The sequence below is a fragment of the Mya arenaria genome, chromosome 3 (genome assembly GCF_026914265.1).
Source record: "Mya arenaria isolate MELC-2E11 chromosome 3, ASM2691426v1".
Lineage (NCBI taxonomy): Eukaryota > Metazoa > Mollusca > Bivalvia > Myida > Myidae > Mya > Mya arenaria.
The window spans coordinates 4192174-4212251 of record NC_069124.1 but is presented as its reverse complement, the minus strand read 5'-3'; the positions used below and the strand labels follow the sequence as shown (position 1 = coordinate 4212251).

At 34.9% G+C, this 20078-nt stretch overlaps 2 protein-coding genes across 2 annotated transcripts; one reads left to right on the top strand and one right to left on the bottom strand.

Annotated features, from left to right (window-relative positions):
• Positions 1-501: 501 nt before the first annotated feature.
• Positions 502-7509, bottom strand: LOC128228588 (torsin-1A-like). Its single transcript, XM_052939987.1, is given in 5 exon segments — positions 502-1319; positions 3934-4061; positions 4420-4595; positions 4864-5126; positions 7234-7509. Coding segments are annotated over 5 exon segments (1032 nt in total). The 5' UTR covers positions 7430-7509; the 3' UTR covers positions 502-1050.
• A 103-nt stretch (positions 7510-7612) lies between these two features.
• On the top strand, positions 7613-19851 carry LOC128228585 (long-chain fatty acid transport protein 2-like). Its single transcript, XM_052939985.1, has 11 exons — positions 7613-7677; positions 8050-8437; positions 9209-9319; positions 9976-10188; positions 11565-11720; positions 13451-13575; positions 14378-14569; positions 16253-16352; positions 16701-16902; positions 17445-17542; positions 17705-19851. The coding sequence occupies exons 2-11, from the start codon at positions 8068-8070 to the stop codon at positions 18016-18018; spliced, it is 1881 nt and encodes a 626-aa protein (XP_052795945.1). The 5' UTR covers positions 7613-7677; positions 8050-8067; the 3' UTR covers positions 18019-19851.
• The last annotated feature ends 227 nt before the right edge of the window (positions 19852-20078 follow it).

Genomic DNA, 20078 nt, shown 5'->3' with positions numbered 1-20078 from the left:
GAAAAATATAAGGGGAGTTTCAGATTCTGGCCAGTATTATGATTCTTAGGTAATGCACTTCCTCTTATTGCCATCCATCAGCCTTTTAAAGTTTCAGCTCTGCACTACCTTTTATTGCAGCATTTCTATATTTGAAGTATCATTTTAATCCCTTTAGTATTTTCAAAGATATGGTGCCGGAAAAGGTCAAATTAGTAAAAAAAACAAGTTGAGGGGAGTTTACTTAATAAATATGCATTATAAGATTATGGTTCGTGTGCACTGCACTTCCTCTCATTGCCATCTATCTATATACTTAGTTTTATTTCAATCTCATCAATAGTTTTGAAGTTATTTTATGGACAAGGGAGTGAGCAACCGAAGAACGGATGGACAAATGGACAGAGCGGCATATTGTTTTCATGATTTCACCTGTGTCTTAGTCTACCCTAACTTATTCTTTTATAACTTTACTAAAAGCAATTGCTTAGGTTATGGAATGTGCTAAATCACAGAGAAATGTTCACACACATAGAATTTATTGCACCATAATATGCAATAATCAATTCCAATATGAGCACAGTTTTTATACTAAAAATCATATGCAAGCTTAATTACTAAGTAAAATTTAGTGTTTATTTTTGGTCTTGTCATTGCTTATGTAAGAAGGCTGGGCGTAGCCTGGCACTGACCAATTGTTCCATGACCTTAGGCTGGGTGGCATTTTTGAGCTTATTAATAACTCACTTAATAAAACCAATTAATTACTAATGGAAATTTGCCGGTAGTTTTCATAACTAATTGAAAATTGGCAGTTTTGTAATTTGCTTTATGGACTTGTTGTTGTGAGAGCTCTTCTTCATGATTAAATATTATCCCATTGGCAGAGGCATTAGCCTGAACGCTGCAAAACATATATTATAGCACAATATGTCATAACAGCCTTTCTTCCCATGAACCAGGAATCCCAGACAACAAAGCCCAAAACCTCTGAGGCTGTCAATATGAAGTGTTATTTGAACCACCACATTCACTTTGTTTAAAACCATGTACATTGTAGTCCAATTACAGTTAGATTTGTTCCATGACAAAGTCAATCTTTTCAAGAATCCGTTTACATCCTGTGGATGAGAAAACATTTAGATCCTTGGGGTAGTACTGCAGCTCATCTGCAATCTCCTGTAACTTGGAATCAGGAATGACTGATTCGGTAGCGTAGAATCCTCTCTGCACGAGTCCATCTCGAATGCACTGTTTCACATGTTTGCGCTCCAGAGGCAAGAATGGAATATAGGATGAAATGAGGTTTTTCGTGATTAGCTCACTGTGCCATAATCCACCTGAAAATCATTGCATGTAATTCATTTCCAATTTTCAACTTAATCATATTATATTTCATAAAGATACATTTACACAATATTTGATAAAGAAAACAACAGAGAAACAGTGCAGTGTAACATATTTAAATTCATATAAAACGCCCAATTTTGTTGATTTAATATACTCCGCATGAATACTGGTAAATATAAGGCAAAGTAGCTGAAATGGGAAACAAGTGTTGGTGAAATATTCCAACCAAAACTTGCAAATTGAATAAAGCTGCAGAGTGATGGCCTGTTACGAACACTCGATATGAAATATGACTTTGTTTGAGATAAAGAATACAGTATATAGTCAGGGGTCTCAATAAGACTCAAAATAAGGAATTTTTAAAATTCCATGTCTGATCTTCAGGAATTTTTAGGAATTTTCATAAAAATTTTAGGTAAAGAAGCGCGTTTGATGCACAATTCAAACTGTTTATATCTATAATAGTGTAGCATTTAGACTTGACTTTGTAAACTAGCTTTTGACCAAACATTACCAACGTTCAAACTTATTAAAGATTTCATCAAGGTCATTCGGAACACCTTGCAATGACCATTTTCCATTGAAAACAACCTTAGATGTATGCCGATACATCAGAAGAAGTAGTTTGTTAAAAATTCAAAAGTAGTATAAATTAATTGTAATGTTTTGACTTCTATTTTGTATTAAGTTTAAATTGATTGCCAATGAAGTGTATTTTGGCATAAATAATTAAGATTCTCAAGAGAAGAGTCATTCAGTTCTCTTTTTAAATTAAAATGCTACTCATCTACTCGCAGTGTAGTTAATGTAAAGATTTATGATATTGTAAACTGTCCATAATATCTGAGATTGTTCGGTATGCACCAAGACAAACATTCAGATTTAGCTTCATGAAGATTGACTATCATGTTCACATATGGGCCATTTTTATTTCAGGGACATAATTTGAACCATCTTGGTTAAGGACCACGACATAAGGCTACATACCAAATATCAAGGGTTTGGGACTTGCAATTACAGAAGGACACTTGTCTTCAATAAAATAGAAGAGAGAAACAAGAGGGCCATATTGGTCTTATATCGCTCACATGATTAAAATGACTGGTGGTTATTAAGAGTTTTGTTAATTAAACAACCACTTAAAGAGGCTGAAGTATATAGAAAACCTAGGACACCTGGGGTGAACAGTTTTGGTATGTTATGAGGCTAAATACCAAATTTCAAAGGTGTGGGCCATGTTTCAGAGAAGACGATATTCAAAGTTTTGCTATATAGGTATACAGAAAACATAGGACCCCAGGTGTTTGGCCAGTTTTGACCCTAGGGAGATTATTTGAAAAATGTTGGTATTCAGCCACTACATGAGACTACATATTATCATAAGACTTGGCTTCCATTTCAGGGCTATGCATTAATATCAGAAACCTACTGAGTTTCAGCAAGGGCTTATCAGCTAGTAAATCACGTCCCATGAACTTACAGGACTCTGGACTGATAGTCCAGCCATCACAATGTCCTATGTTGACACATTTTGTCAGTAACAGTCATTGTCACTGTCCAAGTTTTTCATTTTGTGCAATGCCATCATAGCCAAAGGCCTAAAAAAATACATTCGGTTCGGGTTACCTAACCATACCTATGAAATAGGCGCCGACCCTACAGTTTTCATAGTCAGTTTGAAAAAAAAATGAAAAACTACAAAAAAAATTTTTTTTTTAAATATTCTTGAATGCCCGATACAGAAGATAACTTTAAAGGGGCTGTCTCACGTATGATAAAATAGCGAAAAAAGAAGAAAAATGTTGAAAACTGACATAAACTTGGCATCGATGTGTACAGTGCATTGAAACTTACTAACTGAAGTACCACATAGTTTAATTTATTTAAGTTTAGTAGTTATTTCATATTTTTCCATTAAAAAATATTACTGGGTATGTCTATTAGGTAGAATTCATTCCTTAGGCAGACTACTCGAGGTTATCACGTGATATTACTGAGGTAGGTGTATAGCTTAATTATGTCACCCGATTAGAATAAGCCTTTGTAGCGCAGTGAGTAAGACGCTGGACTACAATTTTGGCAACGCGGGTTCAAACCCGGTCTCCGACACAATTTTTTTTTACATTTTGGTATTTTTTTACAATTATAATATCAAAGCGTAACACATTCTATTAGATAATTGTCATGAGATTCGTTACAGAAAAAAACTGTTTTTGGTGCCAATCTGTGACACAGTCCCTATAACACCATTCTCCAATGATTAACTTACTAGTAGCGACAAATATTTTCAACTAACTCTTAAATTTGGCTAATTTCACAAGTTTTAAAATTTGAGATTCATTATTTAAATCATGGCAAATGAGGCTCAGAAGACTATTTTCATTTTGGTTTGAATTGTGTATTCTCCTTTAAAGAAGTTTTGAGACCTTTAAAAAATATATTTTAATAACATCATGATGAACTATTTTCATTTTATAAATATTAGTTTAAGTAACTTATTTGGCTATTAAATGAAATAAGATTCTATCCCAAAGTTTTTGGTAGAAATTTGGGGCAGTCCCTTTAAAGGGATATAAGTTAAAACACTTAATATATTTAACATGCTTTCTTTCACATTAAGGGCAGGGAGCCTTATGACCTCCTCCATTTCTTTCAGCCTGATATTCTCTCTGGGTGTTCCCTCTGACCAGTACTTGATGGTCCTCTCCGCTATATCTGTACCCGCTGTGTTGCTGTAAAATATGGCTTTAATAGCTAAAACTACAAAAACACAATATTGTTATACACATGGATGTTATAAAGTATATCGAGTATTTGTTGTTTTAAGAAATAATACCTATTGAGTAATCTTTTTAAACTTAACCCATACGTAAATCAAAATATGTGCTTCAAATAAATCCATTTTCATTAAATACAAAAATGAGTGAAATAGTCAAAGAAGAGAAAAAGTTTTGGTCAGAGCCCTGTACACATACTTGAAAACTCCTTGGCTCTTCAAAGCACTGATCAAGCACAAAACAAACAAAATATATGACAACAAAAGTCACTGACGGTAACATAAATTGATATTGAAATTCAATCATGGTGTACCTGAGGAAAAAGAATGTAGATTTTCTGTAGTCCACACCACCAAGCTCTTCATAGAAATCCAGGTATGGTTTGATAGTGTCGATCACTCCTGGGGGCATTTTGTCCATCTCATCAATAACAATCAAGGAACGAGGGCATTCCTTTACAGCTCGTTCAATAATGTCTCGTAACTTGTCCTAAATTAAAAGAATATTTCTAATGTGTAAAACAAATACGATTTCAAGAATACCAAAATGTTACAGGCTCTTTAAAAAAATTACTTGTTCTAACCTTACATACTTGTATATATTATCTTTAAACTATTACTCCAATTGTTGTTGTTTTTACACTAATGTACTTTGATTGATTCTTAAACATTCTCTTTTCATAACTCGCATATTTGCATAAGAATTCTTACACAATTTCTAATGAATAGTCTCGTTCAATACTGTAACAAGTTTCTACCTTATAAAATGATATCATCTCTGAGTGAGGGAACTCCTTTGTGGCTAATATCAGGTGAACATATTTACTCTTCATTCCTTAACGGAAAATTTTCTCTGCCACAATACGGGAGACATAGTTCTTCCCGGTGCCTGTTAATCCATGAAATGACAGTGCAAGGGCTTTGCTGGGATTCTCCCTGGCATGACCTTTAAGATGTTTGACAACAGGCTCTGTGACAAGATGCTGGCCATATAATTTTGACCTCATAGTAAGTGACAGGTCTGCAAATGAAAACAACAGATGATTGAAATATGAGTAGTCCGAACTTGAAACAAATACAAAACAAGCAAATTTGTTGAATTGATATCCCCCGCCTGATTAGGCAAAGTTCATGGATTGGAAATGAAAAGTAGGTGGAATATTCCTATATTAACATGTAATATGGCTGCAGAGAAATGGACCGTTATGAACGTTGAATATAAGTTTGAGTTTGTTTGGAATTATTTGAAATAAAAGTTTTGTATATAGAGTAACAAAAAAATTACATTTGTAATAGTTTCTATGAATTTGAATGATTTCAAAGTGAAAGTTCAGATATGTCTGAAGTGATTTAAAAGTAAATCGTGGAAAATGACATTTTAAGGTACCTGTTGATCATGTTCACTGTGTGTAATTTTCAAGCTCATCGAGTTTTACTGTTATGATATTTATTATCATACATGTATGAACATAATTCAACCAATCACTGCCCTAAAATGGTTTCTGACAAGATTTTTGTAAGATTTGACCTAGTGACCTAATTTTTACCACATGTGACCCAGTTTTTTAATAGTCAAATAGTTCACCAAGGGAAACATTCTGATCACATTTCATGAATATTATCTCATACATATTGCCTCTAATGTGTTTCAAAGATTTTTCTAAGATTTGAGCTAGTGACCTTGTTTTTGACCCCATGTGACCCACGTTTACAAGCGGTCCATAAATCATCAAGGGGTACATCCTGCCCAAATTTAAACATTATCTGACCAATCATTACCATGATATGGTTCCTGACAAGATTTTTCTAAGTTTGACCTAGTGACCTAATTTTCGATCATATGTGACATACGTCCCAGAGTTCATCAAGTAAAATATTTTGATTAAGTTGTATGAATATTTGACCATGAATAAGGCCTCTAGTTTGTACCAAAGATTTGACCTAGTGACCTAGTTTTTGACCCCATATTACCCTCTTTTACAAGTGGTCGAGATTTGACCAAGAAGAACATTCTGACCAAGTTCTTAACATATTCTGATCAATGCCTACCAAGATATGGTTCCAGACGGACAGAAGGATAGACTGACTGAATGACGGACAGACTGAATGACGGACAGACAGACAATGCCAAAACAATATTCTCCTCCCGAAACCTTCGATTCGGCGGGGGATAATAAAATAAAGTATTCCAGGTGACATACAGGTACATGTTCATATGTTAATAATTTCTTTATTTCAAAGTTATTTAGTCAACAGTCAACAATAAAACAAGTCAACGATGAATACTCTGTCTTCAACCAAGGCTCATGAAACTGATGTGATTCAAATAAATGCATTGTCACCAATCACAAACACATGAAAAGTCTGAACTTCTGAAGTGATTTTAATTGCAAAAAACATATATGAGAGAGTTTTACAATCAGCTACATGTATAATTAAAGTAATATGATTTATTATGAACCGTTTACACTTAAAGTGATATTAAACATAGACAAAAATCTGAGTGTGGATAAAAGCAAAATCCTTAGATTTGATCCAGTCTGCTGCACTCACCACTCAGCCACTTAAACTTATGAACAACACCAAATCCCACAATGCCACTGATAAACTTAATAGGAAAGCACCCGAAGCAGATATGTGCTTTCGCTTATTATTCATTTGATAAAGGGGCACGTGTAGACAATTATTCAATCCAGGAATTCACAAACAGGACAGATTTGGGCCATGTCTGGTAACAAAGTTTCTTATGAATATCTTGGAAGGTTTTAAAGTTAGTTATTAATTTGAAGTTTTAGCACGCTGCTTTTGAAAATACAGATGATAATACATTGGCTATCATGACCTCTCCAAAGGACAACAGTACTCCATACTCATTTCCAGTCAGAAAATGGACTTCAAAGTGATTCATATCAGCTCTCAGTTGTCTCTACAATCTAGTTAAAATAAATCAGCATAAAATAAGGCTTTTATGCAACAGTCAATTATAACCACGGATACCCTGGACCTGGGGGCTGTAGTTACAAATGACTGGTGAATTACGATAACTTGACTTAGTTTTACTTAGAAAAAGAGGCAAACCACTGAAACAAGTATTGCCACATAAAGGACATAGGTGCTTATCAATATACCAGTAAAATTTGTAGAGATCCATTTGTCATCACAGCATTCACTGAAAATACAGTTGATCACATTAAACCCAGCAAGAAAGCCTGCTGGGATAGCTGAACCCACAGCCACAACCCCTGCCGTCATAAATTCACCGGAGGCAGACTGAATTGACAAGGCCAATAAACTAAGCAATATTAAATACTTGGCCTTCATCATGCACTTAGGTTAGAATACCATACGTATTGCTACGTAATATGTTTTTTACGCATAAAAATGAAATAGAAACTTCGTTAGAATTTTACGGTAGCACACAACATTCTAATAGCAGACAACACTCTTACTACTAAATATCAACGAAAAATGAACTTTTCCGTTACGCTTTTTAGACCCCCGAACGTTCTAATACATGACCTTTTCTACACAAGCTTTAAACTGTGAGCATTAACTGGACAATACACTCTGCAGTAAGTCGTTTTCTTTTTATTTCGCAAATACAATACAAAAATGAAGATATTCTATTTCCACATTTGCAGCACAGGACGTATACAGTTGTCGTCTGAAGGGTTTACACTACTCAGAACAGTATTTTATGCCTTTATTTTATTCTGTTGTTTTTAAGCAAAGATAGTTGCTTTTTAGGCCAAGACTGGCAAGAGCACATATAGGCAAAATGCTAAAATCCTTAACATAAGGGGGAGGGGACAGGTGGCCATAATGAGACCTTCAGACCAAGATTAATGGTATTTAAAACCAGTGTATATTCATTTTTTTGCTTGACACTTGGCAAAACATATCCGTTGATCCTTTTATTTATTGTGAAGTTATTATATCTTTAGGTTTGAGAGGCACTCAACATGCCGACGAAAAAGGACAAGTTAATCCTTGGAACAGCTGGTGCTGTCGGCGCGGGAATTCTCTCGTGGCGCGCTTTTTTTCCCTGGATTGGCTATGATCTCCGTATGATGAAAAATGGTGGAAACGCAGGCAAAAAGCTGATGGCAGATCAAGTGAACAAACGCTTTCTCATCAACATGTTTGAAGAAGCAGTTGAGAAATATCCGAAGAAACCGTTCATAATATTTGAGGATCGCATTTATACATATGAGTTTGTGGATCAGCAGACAAATAGAGTAGCTAACATCGCTGCAAAATGGGGGCTGAAAGTTGGCGACTGTGTGGCAATTATGATTGAAAATGAGCCTGCATTTATATGGACATTCTTAGGCGAGTTTTTGGTTCATTTATTCTTTACTATAATAGAAATAATAAGCAATCGTAAAAAGCACATTAATATTGACATGAATGTTAAATTGAAATGAATGTTTTCTTTTATATTTGTATATGTTATTTTCAAAAAAAAATTCTACACACATCAAATCTGAACAGTAGTAAAATAATTAATACTCTGTAAGCTTAATACTACGTATATAATCTTTCAACAAATTCTCCGTTGAGAAGTTTGAGTTATCTCTCAATCCAGAATTCCAGATTTTGACCCTGAATGATCAAGTGTTTGTACAGTCCATATATAACTTACAATTAACAAAGTTACTATCATGCATTATAAAGCCAGATAGAAACACTAATGCCACATTTGCATACTATGTAGAATGTCAGTATTACATGTAGTAGAATAAAGTTTACTCCACATATAAAAATAAGTAAAACAATAAATAATTGAAAGCCATTATGGTTTATAATTAATAACCATTATGGTTTAAAATTAATTTAGAACAGATAAATTTGTCATATAAAGAATGATAGTTTTTAACTATATTAAATTGAAGAAATGTATAATAAAACCATTTTTCAGTAATATAAGTTTTTTTTCAAAAAAATATTTATTTTTTTATCAATTAGCAATGTCAAGGACCTATAATGTACCCCAAAGAACTTAATATACATACTGCAGGCTTTCAGTAGTGCAATGATGATGAACTTTGCCTTTTACAGCAGTGTCTTTTTAATCATTTAACACATCTTGGTGCATTTCAGGTCTACAAAAGCTTGGTATTGCAGTAGCGTTTATCAACTTCCACATTCGAGGCCAGCCACTGATCCATACACTCAAGGCCAGCGAAGCTAAGGCTCTCATCATTGGAGCTGGTATGTCTGGTTTGAGAAGTTCACATGTGAACATATATGCTTATATTATGTATAATGAATTAAATGTGTATGAGTAATATTTGAATTTAAAGTTTCTTTCTGCCTTTATGTAATTTATATGAGTGCTCTCTGCACAGTATTTTTTTCGACCAATTTTGGAATGGGGCTGGGGCATTTCACAGGAAATTGCTTAGAAATGAACAAAATTGTTTAAAAAATAGACAGAAACGAGAACAAAATGTGTTTGTTTTTTTTTTTTTATAGAATACACAAACTGTTCTATACCAAAACACTGTTGAGATCCAATTTAAAAAACATATTTCATACAAAACAATAACAACATAATAAACGGAATTTTATTTTCACGTTTGAGAAAAATGTATGTGTTAGCATTTGGAATTGGACCAAATTTATGTGCCAAGTTGGTCCCAGTGGAGTACATCCTGTAAATTTTTGAAGAGGTTTGCAGTAGATCTCCCTATCTTCATCCAGGGATGGCCCTAGTCATGTTGGCCCCGAAACAATTCTGTAACATTTTCGTAACTTCTCGGCCATCTCTTGCAAAGCTTGCTCAAAATTCATATGTTCAGGGAGAACAGACTGGCATCCCTTTTTATGCTGCGGCAGTTCCTAATGTTAAATATTAAATTTTCCAGGTGATTACATTCTGCCAAAGATAGAAGAGGTTCGCGGCGAATTAGGTGACCTTCCTATTTTTATCCAGGGTCAGCCCTTAATGGTGGGTCCCGCCTACACAAGTTGGGACGACTTGATGTTATCTGCCCATCCAGTTCCCCTGTGTCGGACAGCGCGAGCTGGAATGGACTTACCCACGCCGTGTTGTTATATCTTCACCTCAGGGACTACAGGTAAGTCATAGTTGCTGCACCCACTACATCAGTTATTGAAATTATATTCAACAAACACGAAGTGCTAATTATGTGTAACTTTAATCACAACACAGCTCTGCCTTGTAACCATTCAAATATGAGAATAAATGGTACCAGTATAAGTTATCCCATTTTGACTTTGTACTTGAGAACTGATGAGTGAAAGAAAATCATTGTGGATGTACAAATCAGAGAAACAATATTTTAAACACAACGATTTGGCTTTCTCAAGGACAGTAACATTTGAATTCTATTTGTGGAATACCAATTTAGGACGAGTAACTATGAGGGCTGTTCATAAAGTTTGTTGACAGGCTTTGTTTTTGTAAATATCAATATAGTTATGTAATATTGACGGAAATTTTCAAAGAATCGCATATATTTGATCATTTAAAAAACAGACTATGTTGATATGACACTATTGTATTCTAGTAAAGGTTGCTAAGGAAACTAAGGGTATGGAACACGAAACTCTTTGAAAATGTTTTGGGTCATAAGATATCATAATCAAAGTTTGCATGATACAAACATCATATGCAACATAAATCAAGATGAAATGGATATTTAATAACCTGAATACCTCTTGAAAGATTGTGATTTTTTTTAAAGTGATCATAAATGATTCAAGAATTTTATAGGATCGAGAAACTCATGGGCAAAAATAGTAATGTTAATGAATTTAAAGAAGGAATAATTCCTCTGATGATTTTTTGTGGTTTATTCTTATAAACAGTTATCCCTTACACCTGGTCGTTTTTGCATTTGATATGAATTTGTGTACGTAGAAATGTGTATACGTAGAAATGTGAATACGTTTTCTCCAAACATTTTATCTTTTTCTGGCTTAAATGAAAGGTGACCTTGACAGTGTTATTAATTGTGCTTTAGAGGGTTTTCATGAGCATAGAGCAACTACAATTTATCTGACAGGATAAGACATAAGAAAAAATCAGAACAATCCAAAAAATAAGGTATAAGTTACTTTTCACTGATCTTTATAGTTTCATAATATAAGATTATGAAGAAAACACACAATGAGATAAAGCATAGTCAAATATTGGCAGAGTGCAGTCTTTGAAATAAATTGCATATTTTACTTCACGACACCGTGATGTGTCAAAGCGGTCCTTGCCAAAAAGGGACATTGTTAAAAACTACACAAAAGAAGGCTTCCAGTCAACATTTTTGAATTTTGTTTTCAATACTGTTTCACAATACAGCCCTTGTATTATTCTGTAAAAGTACAAAACTATTGTTCTTAATATTGATCCTACACTGTGATAACAACTTTATGATAGGCCTTAATGTAATTATTGTAAAACAATGAAGAAAGAATATCAAATATTATATTACAGGTCTACCAAAGCCAGCTATTATCAGTCAGGCAAAGGCAATTGGGATGAGCAAGTTTTTTCAGCTGTTTTACTTCAAGCCTTCTGACATTGTGTACACTGTTACTCCACTGTATCACAGCGCTGCTGGAGTAGGACTAATGAGCACACTGGATCAGGGTATGTTACTGGTGTTTCACCTCTGTTTTACTATTAAGCCTCAATACTTATATACTCATATTGTCCATACCACTACCCTGCTGTACCACAGTTCAGACAATAAGCTTGTGATCACAAACACCACTACCCTGCTGTACCACAGTTCAGACGATAAGCTTGTGATCACAAACAACACCACCCTGTTGTACCATAGTGCAGACGAGAACCTTGTGATCACAAACACCACTACCCTGCTGTACCATAGTGCAGACGAGAACCTGGTGATCACAAACACCACTACCCTTCTGTACCATAGTGCAGACGAGAACCTGGTGATCACAAACAGCACTACCCTGCTGTACCATATTGCAGACGAGATCCATGTGATCACAAACACCACTACCCTGCTGTACCTTAGTGCAGACGAGGCTTGTGATCACAAACACCACTACCCTTCTGTACCTAAGTGCAGATGAGAGTCTTGTGATCACAAACAACACTACCCTACTGTACCACAGTGTAGACGAGAGTCTTGTAATCACAAACAACACTACCCTGCTGTACCACAGTGTGGAGTCTTGTGATCACAAACAACACTATCCTGCTGTACCACAGTTCTGACAAGATCCTTGTGATCACAAAAACCACTACCCTGCTGTACCTTAGTGCAGATGAAAACCTTGTGATCACAAACACCACTACCCTGCTGTACCATAGTGCAGATGAGAACCTGGTGATCACAAACACCACTACCCTGCTGTACCATAGTGCAGATGAGATCCTGGTGATCACAAACACCACTACCCTGTTGTACCATAGTGCAGACTAGAACCTGGTGATCACAAGCACCACTACCCTGCTGTACCATAGTGCAGACGAGATCCTTGTGATCACAAAAACCACTACTCTGTTGTACGATACTGCAGATGAGAACCTGGTGATCACAAACACCAATACCCTGCTGTACCATAGTGCAGACGAGATCTTTGTGATCACAAAAACAACTACCCTGCTGTACCATAGTGCAGACGAGAACCTGGTGATCACAAACACCACTACCCTGTTGTACCATACTGCAGATGAGAACATGGTGATCACAAACACCACTACCCTGCTGTACCTTAGTGCAGACGAGGCTTGTGATCACAAACACCACTACCCTGTTGTACCATAGTGCAAACGCGAACCTGGTGATCAAAAACACCAATACCCTGTTGTACCATAGTGCAGACGAGAACCTGGTGATCACAAAAACCACTACCCTGTTGTACCATAGTGCAAACGCAAACTTGGTGATCACAAAAACAACCACCCTGATGTACCATAGTGCAGACAAGAACCATGTGATCACAAACACCACTACCCTGTGATTAATACTTATATTTACATTTTGAAAGAAATATTCATTGTGATTAAACACTAGCAGTATCTTCTGCAATTGAGTACTTGTTTTTAAGAAGTGTAACAGACAAGATACGTTTGTATAACAGAATAGCTGATTTTGTAACGTCGTATATCATTGTTAAATGATGTCGGGCTGCTCAATATTGATATAAACAATGACGTCATAATACCTTGTGTGTTATACAATATAGAAGTCAAGTTTTATCTAAACAAAGGACTAGGTGAATGTAAATATTCAAGTATAGAAGTTATTGGTACCCTATGGCATTTACCCCTTGATAACATCCTGTGGTGGTAGGACTCATATGCAGTATCTGTGGTGTGGTAAGGCAGCTTTTTGTTTGCAGGTGCTACGATGGTGTTGCGGCGCAAGTTTTCAGCGCAGCATTTCTTTGAGGATGTTCGAAGACACAATGTTACAGTGCTGCAGTATATCGGGGAACTGTGTCGCTACTTACTGGCAGTACCTGAGGTAAGCATTTGGTTTTTCGTTGTTATAGGTTAACTGAGAGAATTTTAAGTTTTGCATTTCGTATATGTAAAAACGTTCTTCAGCAAATGTACTTTTAAGCAAGAATACATTCTCATTGCATGTTATTTTATTGGCAGTGGCAGTAATCTCCTATGTAGAATACAATTGTATATGCCTGATTGTTTTCTGTATATAAAATGTTTCAAAGCATGTAAAACCAACCTTATGAATGAGTTTAGCCCGTTCTTTAAATTCCCTTTAGTTCAGTTAGTTTTAAGGGCCAAAAATAATAAAATAAGATTCACATCTTTTTACTTAAGCCATCTTTATATAACTATGCCTCTCATTTAGGAAAATCATGTCAGGGCTATTCCATTTAAACATATAACCCTAGGGTGAAGGCACTTTTAAAATTATACCACCCCCACTACAGAAGCAAATTTACCCTTTCAGGGTCCGTATTAGCAAAAAAGACACCTGCCCATATACTATTTAAATAATTGCCTTCCCCCTGTAGGTTATATGTTTTAACGGGATAGCACTCAGTCAAAAGACCACAGTTTGGCTCTATTGTGATTTCTGTACTCAAATAATATTCAATATATCATTTTTATGCATATAGAATTTCCATCTTTCAGAGCTGGTTAAAAACTGTGATAATCAATGGAGGATATGGAAACATCTCTCCATAATACTTGCAGTCTAAACTCTGAAAACTGTTAAAGATTCCCTCCTGACTCCAGAACTTATAGCATGTAGAATTAACCCAATAATTAATTCAATGTTGATGTTGTGCTTTCAGAGCCCACTAGATAGCAAGCATTGTTGTCGGGTAGCTGTTGGCAACGGGCTGAGGTCAGACATTTGGGAGAAATTCAAAAATAGATACAAAATTCCCCAAATATGTGAATTCTTTGGGGCCACTGAAGGAACGGTTTCCATGATGAACCTCAGTAATCGCACAGGCTCATGTGGTCGATTTTCACCGCTATTAGTATGTTGTTTTAGTTTATCAGAAAATTTAACTTTACATGATTACTAATTCATCAAACCAAAAGAAATGCTATAAAACTAAGTTTGTCATGCATGAGGGTCAATTTTTGATTAATTTGCAATAATCTCCTATGAAGTACTGATATGTACTGATAAGCCATACAGTGGCAGGCGTAATATGGCTTGGATTGGCATTAGTAAAAGAGCTTATTACTGATAATGATTAGATGCACCCTATTCCTTGTTGATATTATAGTAAAACCATGTACGCGCCCAGAGTTGTACAAAATATACATGCTCTTTATGTAACCTTACATAATATAGAACAATCAATTAGTGTTTTTAGGTATTTGCCAGAAAACCTTGGGGAGAACTGAAAAGTTCTGTACTGTAATCCAACTATTTTACTCATTAATCTTGTAATGTGGAACTTCAGTTTATAATGTGGAACTTTGGTTTATAATCTGGAACTTTGATTTCTTATGTGGAACTTTGGTGGTTTTATCATGTGGGACCTTAGTTCATGAAATGGGACCTATCTTTATAATGGGTATTTTTGCATCATAACCTTGAGCTTCAAAATGTTTTTTGTTAAAAGATATACTAAAATATGATGACTGTGTTATATATTCATGAATGTACATACTACAGAGTATATAATACAGAATACATACACCTATATCATATGTTACACAAATTAAAAATATTTTGTGCTTACAAAAGTTCTGATTGTGGATGAATTAATTTCAATTCTTACTTAACTGATAGAAAGGAGGACAATTTACAATGAAAAAGCTGACCAAGACAAAAATCAAAATCAATTGTTGAGAGAATGTTCTCTTATGATCAAGCGGTCCAACCTCCAAAAAGTTCTTTTATGTTTTGTTGATACTTTGGCCTACAATGGTGACATTGAGCCAGTCATTTTATGGTTTGCAGATACTTTGACTTACAATGGTGACATTGAGCCAGTCATTTTATGGTTTGCAGATACTTTGACTTACAATGGTGACATTGAGCCAGTCATTTTATGGTTTGCAGATACTTTGACTTACAATGGTGACATTGAGCCAGTCATTTTATGGTTTGCAGATACTTTGACTTACAATGGTGACATTGAGCTAGTCATTTTATGGTTTGCAGATACTTTGACTTACAATGGTGAGATTGAGCCAGTCATTTTATGGTTTGCAGATACTTTGACATACAATGGTGGCATTGAGCTAGTCATTTTATGGGTTTTTGGATACTTTGGCCTACAATGATGACATGAGCCAGTCATTTTTATTGTTTGTGAACTTTGGCCTACAATGGTGACATGAGCCAGTCATTTTATGGTTTGTGAACTTTGACCTACAATGATGACATTGAGCCAGTCATTTTATGGTTTGTGAACTTTGACCTACAATGGTGACATTGAGCCAGTCGTTTTATGGTTTGTGAACTTTGACCTTACAATGGTGACTTTGAGTTGGTCATTTTATGGTTTGCAGATTTCTTTTCATACAATGGTGCGATTGCAGCCTACCAATTGAACATTACAGGAAATTGTCATTACCTCTATAATGATAATAGTATTTTTGACTTTTAATATTGAATAATTAAAAGTCGGGACCTTTGGTTTACTTCATTTTTGATTTACATAAATCATAAGTTTGTGTTATTCCATGTTTCCCTTTGTTAGAACAAGTTGGACCCAACACCGAAACTGCTGGTCAAGGTAGATGTGGACACAGGGGACGCTATCCGTAATAAGAAGGGCCTGTGCATTCCAGTTGCAACTGGTTATTTAGCTTTGTTATAAGCTTTTCAGATGATGTTTGATTAGACTGATATATTACTTTCTTAACTTTTCTAGTATAAGCTGCTAGTAACACATACCAGTATTTCAATCATTAACTCCTTTTTTTAAGCATATGTTAACTTCTACACTAACTTATGATAAAATCAGTAAATTCTGAATACTTACAAGAACTTGTTTGTATTAATAAAAATTGCTCATAAGACAACCATCTGCAAATTTTATTTTTTGCGCATTCAGTTAATAGCAAAATGTGAAAAAATTGTGACTAACATCTCAGCTGAAGAAATCGCTTTTTTCCTTTAATAAATTGTACTTTTCAATACCAAAGGTGAAACGGGTCTGCTCTTGGGCACCATTCCACCTAATTACCAGAACTTGCAGTTCTACAAGGGTGGCCGTGAAATCAATGAGAAGAAAGTTCTCCGCAACGTGGTCAAGGAGGGAGATGCCTTCTTCAACTTCGGGGACCTGCTTAGTGTGGACAAGGATTACTTTGTGTACTTCAGAGATCGTGTTGGCGATACTTTCAGGTGCTGAGCAGTTTTATACCTCAATGAAAAAAAGTGTTGGGGTATATAGCAGTGAGCTTGTCAGTCAATCGGTCGGTCCGTTGGTTTTGTGCAGAAGGATTGACAGATTTAAAAAAATGGCACAAATGTTTAACACCATGAAATAAAGTTTGGCTTTGTTTACGAACCCTAAATTTGACAGAGTTATGGACTTTTCAACTTAGATTTTGCAAATCATAATGGTGTCCGGATGATAATTTTTGACCCGTTTTGAATTAGTTTATAAAACTACCATTATAACCAATTTTTGACAGAGTTATGGCCCCTTTTCAATTTCTGACACATACAATGAATATATAAAATGTTTGGTACATGTGTTGAACACTAAAATACAGGTTACAATCTATCAATGTTTGATGGAGTTGTGGCACCTTTTCAAAGAAATAGTTTAAAAATTCCAGTGGCATAGAGGGTACCGGGTATTTGTCACTCCGATGACAGCTCTTGTTTGAGTGAAACCCTTAATGTATTCTAATTTAAACCTAAATGCTTCGTTGTTACAGATGGAAGGGGGAGAATGTAGCCACATACGAGGTGTCCAACATCCTCACCAAACTATCTTGCATACATGATGCAAATGTGTACGGTGTGGAGGTTCCAGGTCAGTGGATGTGATATCTATGAAAAAAGTTACTGCCATATTAAAATGTTGACTGTCTTTGTTTCTGATACACAAACTTGTATTGAAAAATATCTTATTTTCTTTGCTTGATTGTTTGTATACACAATTCAGGATATTGATTCCAAAAGAATATATTTTCAGGTTCAGAAGGTCGTGCTGGAATGGCAGCCATTCACTTGGAGGGCAATATGCAACTGACCCCAAAAGTCCTGAAGGACATATTCAACCACTGTAAAGAAAACCTCCCCAACTACTCCCGACCACTGTTCATCCGCTTTCCAAAGGAAGAATCCGTTACTGTGACCCATAAACAGCAGAAAACACAGCTCAGAAAGGATGGTTTTCACCCGGAAAATATAGACGATCCGCTGTTTTACTACAACGAAGCGGCAGGGACGTACACCCCGCTCACATTGGACAATTTCCAATCATTCCTTACTAAATCAAGGTTGTAACTTTTGGTCATTTGGACCGGGACTACGGTTGTGACTGCAGTAACAGAGATACTGAAAAAAATTGATGCTTTAAGATAACCAAAGTGTGTCCTATATTCCAACAGGATCGCGGTTTAAAGGGCGTTCTGTCAGGTCTGGAATGAATTAAAGTCAAGATTTTCTTAATAGTTCTTAAAAAGAATCTATACTTTAGTATAAGTAATAGAGGCTATTCTTTTTGAACATTATCAAATAATAGAGGTTGTCTGAGCACTTTTTGAATGATACACATGTATGTGGCCTTTATGGAGAATGCAAAACAGTAGTTAATGGAGAATCAGGTCTTTGTTTTTTGTTAATTTTGATTGTTAATATGGTTTTGTTTCAGTTGTTTGTGTCAAAGGTTGTTTTCGGCTTGATCATTCCGATGCACATTGTTCAGATTGTTAGTGGTTATTTAGGTGTGTATTACTCAGGAAGAAGTTACATATCAGATGTACAATTATGTGAACTCTGGTTGCCTGGGACCCCTTATTGTTTTGGTATCATCTTAAAGGGTTTTATGAGTAGAAAAAATATATGTAAAAATTATACCGAAACCAACTGTTTTGACCTTGAAAGAGTGAACAATTGGTCACTTTACTTTTAATTTCATTTAAAATAAAGAAGAAAAATACAAACTCCATATATTATGAATTAATGATCATTTATTTTACATCTTTATAATAAGTTTGCAATACTGTTTCAAATGATACCAATTTTATGAGGATATGAGGTCACCAGGCCGTAATATTTACTGTTTCAGCTTATGGTATGATCAAACCAAAATATATTTTGAACATTTGATACCTAAGCTTATGTTAATAGTTTGGAAATCAAGCATCTTTTATTATTGAAAATATGACATTTTTAGTGGATTTGTAAATGAATTGTTATAAAATTACTGTTGTAGTCATAGGGTATATATGTTTGCATTATTAAACAGAAATCATTATTTCATTTTTTTTATGATTGGAGAAAGTTATTAAGAATGTAATGTTTTTGTGTAATTGTATATGCTATATTGTTGAGCCTTAATGGTTTGATGTGGTTAATTATATTTTTTCATTTTCGAATATATCTACATTATTATATGTGTAAACAATGTTTTTGTATAACATGGTTGTTGTTAAACTCTGTTTTGTGTACAAAGTCGATGGCAGATTATGATTATTGTTGCACGATATTTGTTGATTTAATGCTGATTATTTAATCAGAAATATCTTGTCTCTTACGGTACCTCAGATACACAAGTTCTAGAATTCAAAGGTTGTTCCGTTACTTTCCTGTTCATGACCGTCTATCCTCCATGTATTAAAGAAGGATCATAGGAACATAAAATATATAGTCTGAGTCTTAAAATTATTTATAAATCTTTTTTGTTTTCATGTATCCAAAATTATGCAAATCAATGTCTCATCAACCTATCCATTGAATACTGATTTTTTACTGAAACTTAGATTGGCTATGCCGTTGTTTTACAAGTGCCATGTGATTATAAAATTCCTAGCATCACTTTGATTCTAAAGGCCAAAAAAATTTCCAAGAAATTGTAGATCCTCATTTCCCTCCTGTCGAAATTCTCCACCATTTGTTATTTGATACGAACTTGGCTTTGACAAAATCAGGGAAATGGCAGCAGTATTTATATGTAGCACATGCTTTTTTAATTTAACACTTATAAATTGACCCAACTGCCTCATTTATTTTTGGCCTCAAAAAAGGAAATCCAGATTTTATATTTGTTACCTTTGTCCGTGATACAACAATATACTGAATATTTTGTCTTCACCATTATAACGAGAATGATTAAAAATAAAGAATATTTCTTGTTTGTCCTTCTTGTGCTAGTCATGGTCAATGTTTGTATGGCGTTCATTTTCAGCTTGCATGTTCTTATTTCCAGTTAAATGAGTATTGATACCTACTGCTGCCCAAAGGTTTTTCAGCTGCTGCCAAATTATTTTACAGCTGCTGCCCAGTTATTGTGTGGGTATGTACATCACATAGTCATCTTTGTAAGTCTGCTCCATAACTCTTCA